Below are 2,830 nucleotides of genomic sequence, written 5' to 3'. Positions count from 1 at the left end.
GCCCGTCTCGGCCTCCCAAAGTGCTGGGATTACAGGCGTGAGCCACCGCGCCCGGCCCAAGGGATTTTTTTTTTTTTAATACTCGCCTTACACTTACCAGTTGAGCATCCCTAATCTGAAAATCCAAATCCAAAATGCTCCAATGAGCATTTCCTTTTAGCACTATCTTGGCACTCAAAAAGTTTCAGATTTTAGAGCATCTCAGATTTCATATTTTCAGATTAAAGATACTCAACCCGTATCAACAATGTACAGCATATTAAGACATATGTAGTAAATGCATTACTCTAAATGCTTCAAAATGTATGGATTTTTATAACAGGTTACAGGAATACTTAAAGATGCTGGAGTAAACAATTTAACAATTCAAGTGGAAAAGGAGGCATACTTTCAACATATGTCTGGCCTAAGTACTGGATTTCATGATGTTCTTGCTATGACAAAACAAATGGAGTCCATGAAATACTGCAAAGATGGTACTTACATCATGTGAGATAACTCAAGAATTACCTCTGGAGTATGAACAATGAAGATTAAATGACTCAGTATTTGTGACATTGCCAGAAGGATAAAATTTCACATTAACTGTACAGAAACAGAGTTCCCTACTACTGGATCAAGGAATCTTTCTTAAAGGAAATTTAAATACAGAATGAAGCATTATGGTACAAGTGGAGTAATTATTTAAATTATGTGTATAAAAGGAATCAAATTTTGAGTAAACATGATGTATTACATCATCTTCAAAAATAGATATGATGGATTCTAGTGAAGACCAAAATTACTTCTGTTTACTTTCTATCAGGAAGCATCTCCATTGTAAATATGTATTTACATGTTTATTACAAAGACCCAAATGAAAAATTTTTAGTCCATCTTTTGCATAGCCTAAGGATAAAATAGGAATAAAAGTTCTATATTTATGGATTTTCTGTATATAAAACTGGTTTCTAATTATAACTTAAGTCCATTAAGTAAAATCTGTATTGCCACTTTAAATGTAAACTAAATTATTTGGGAGAAACTTCAACCACTGATATAAGCAGTGAGAATAGGGAAGTGTATAACATCACAGTTTTTGATGTATTACAAAAATCAACCACTCTATAAAATAAATTTTTTTTACTTTTGGTAATATTTGCAAATGAATAATTTATTAGGTTAAAGAACTTATACTAAGTTGTGTCCATGTTATTCATTTACTTACCATGTTCCTTTAAAGTAGAATATTTCATTTCTTGTTATATATTTGACATTCCAAGCTGCTTATCAAGCTGGTATCCAAGCAGTGGTAAGCTTTCATCCTTTCTTAGCTCCATAATGTTGTGAAACAGCCAGTTAAGACAATCGTAAATAATTGTCAACTCACAGTTGAATTCTCTGCCTATGGAGGTAACTTTTTTCTAATTTCTGGAACATACATAAGAAATACCAAAGAATAGGTAGTTATTTCAAAATTTAATAAGTAAAACTTGTCCATAAACATTTGAGCACCATGAAATCAAAATACCCTATAACTACTTTCTATAGTCATATCCAATTTATATTTTTTTATTTCCAGTTGTAACTAGATATGTAGTAAAGTCTCAAAAGACTTTACGATAGATAATAACATGCAGTTTTATCAGCACCAAAGAATGTTGTCCAAAAGAAACTTTTTAATACCTGTCTATTTATAACCATTTGAATATTTTCATTCTTATATTAAGAATTTTGATAAGTAGGTTGAATTTAGTATGAGTACTATTTTCTTATATATAACACAATGGCAAACATGTATTATAAATCATATTTTTGTCTTACCAATTTTAATATATGAGGGATTTTAGAAATTTGTTGTAAGTTATTTTTATATTTCTTGTCTTTTGCATATTTTTTTGCCAAAATCTTCAATACATATTAAAATTTTTGAGTGGTGGGAAAATAATTGCATATTGATGTTTTAATGCAATTTTTGTACATTAAAAAAAATTTAAGTAGATAGGTGCAATAAATATTACACCAAAGTTAAAATTGTCATTTCCCTTAGAAGACATATAAACAGCAAAAAAATAATTGATTGTGAGATATTAGAGTAAGAGAGAGAGCGGGGGCTGAAGGTTAGGGAGGTAAAATTAGAAAGTATGAAAACTCTAATACTGAAAGCACCAGGGTACTGTGTTTCAGCTCATGCAAATCATGCAACTAGGCCAGGTGCAGTGTCTCATGCCTGAAATCATGGCACTTTGGGAGGCTAAAGTGAAAGGATAGCTTGAGCCCAGGAGTTTGAGAACAGCCTGAGCAACATAGCAAGATTCCATCTCTACAAAAATTTTTAAAAATTAGCTGGGACATGGTGGCACACACCTCTTGGGAGGCTGAGGCAGGAGGATTGCTTGAGCCTAGGAGGCCAAGGCTGCAATGAGTCATGATGGCACCACTGCTCTCTAACCTGGGTGACACAGCAAGATCTTACCTCAAAAAAAAAAAATTCATGCAACTTTAGGCAAATCAGCCTCTCTGAGGTATCTTTTTATTTTTTTCCTCATACGTAAACTAAATAAAACCTGCTCAAATCTACTGCACAGGATTTGGGAACAAAAAGTATAATGTGTATGGAAATGCAATGGAAGTTGAAAAAGGCTAAATAAAGTCAAAGAATTGTTACTATTTTAAGCCTGACTTCAAAGGTAGCCATCATTAACTTGTCTCTTTTTTTCTATAAATCAGCATCTCAAGAGATTAATTAGATGTTTAATGTATAAATAAGTTAAAAATAATATCCAAAATAGAAGCCTGTTTTGAGGGAGGGGAGTGTGGATTTTTTTTTTTTTTTTTTTTTTTTTTTTTT

At 31.8% G+C, this 2,830-nt stretch overlaps 1 protein-coding gene across 1 annotated transcript in view; it reads left to right on the top strand.

The window, feature by feature from the left end:
* SLC30A5 (solute carrier family 30 (zinc transporter), member 5) overlaps positions 1–1,135 on the top strand; it is a 28,760-nt gene extending 27,625 nt beyond the window's left edge. Inside the window, exon 14 of the mRNA XM_011985286.1 lies at positions 320–1,135. Coding sequence (XP_011840676.1) covers positions 320–493 — 174 coding nt within the window. The 3' untranslated portion in view covers positions 494–1,135. The remainder of the gene's footprint in view (positions 1–319) is intronic.
* The last annotated feature ends 1,695 nt before the right edge of the window (positions 1,136–2,830 follow it).

This window comes from Mandrillus leucophaeus, unplaced genomic scaffold (genome assembly GCF_000951045.1).
Source record: "Mandrillus leucophaeus isolate KB7577 unplaced genomic scaffold, Mleu.le_1.0 Scaffold281, whole genome shotgun sequence".
Lineage (NCBI taxonomy): Eukaryota > Metazoa > Chordata > Mammalia > Primates > Cercopithecidae > Mandrillus > Mandrillus leucophaeus.
This window is presented reverse-complemented; position numbering and strand designations above follow the sequence as displayed.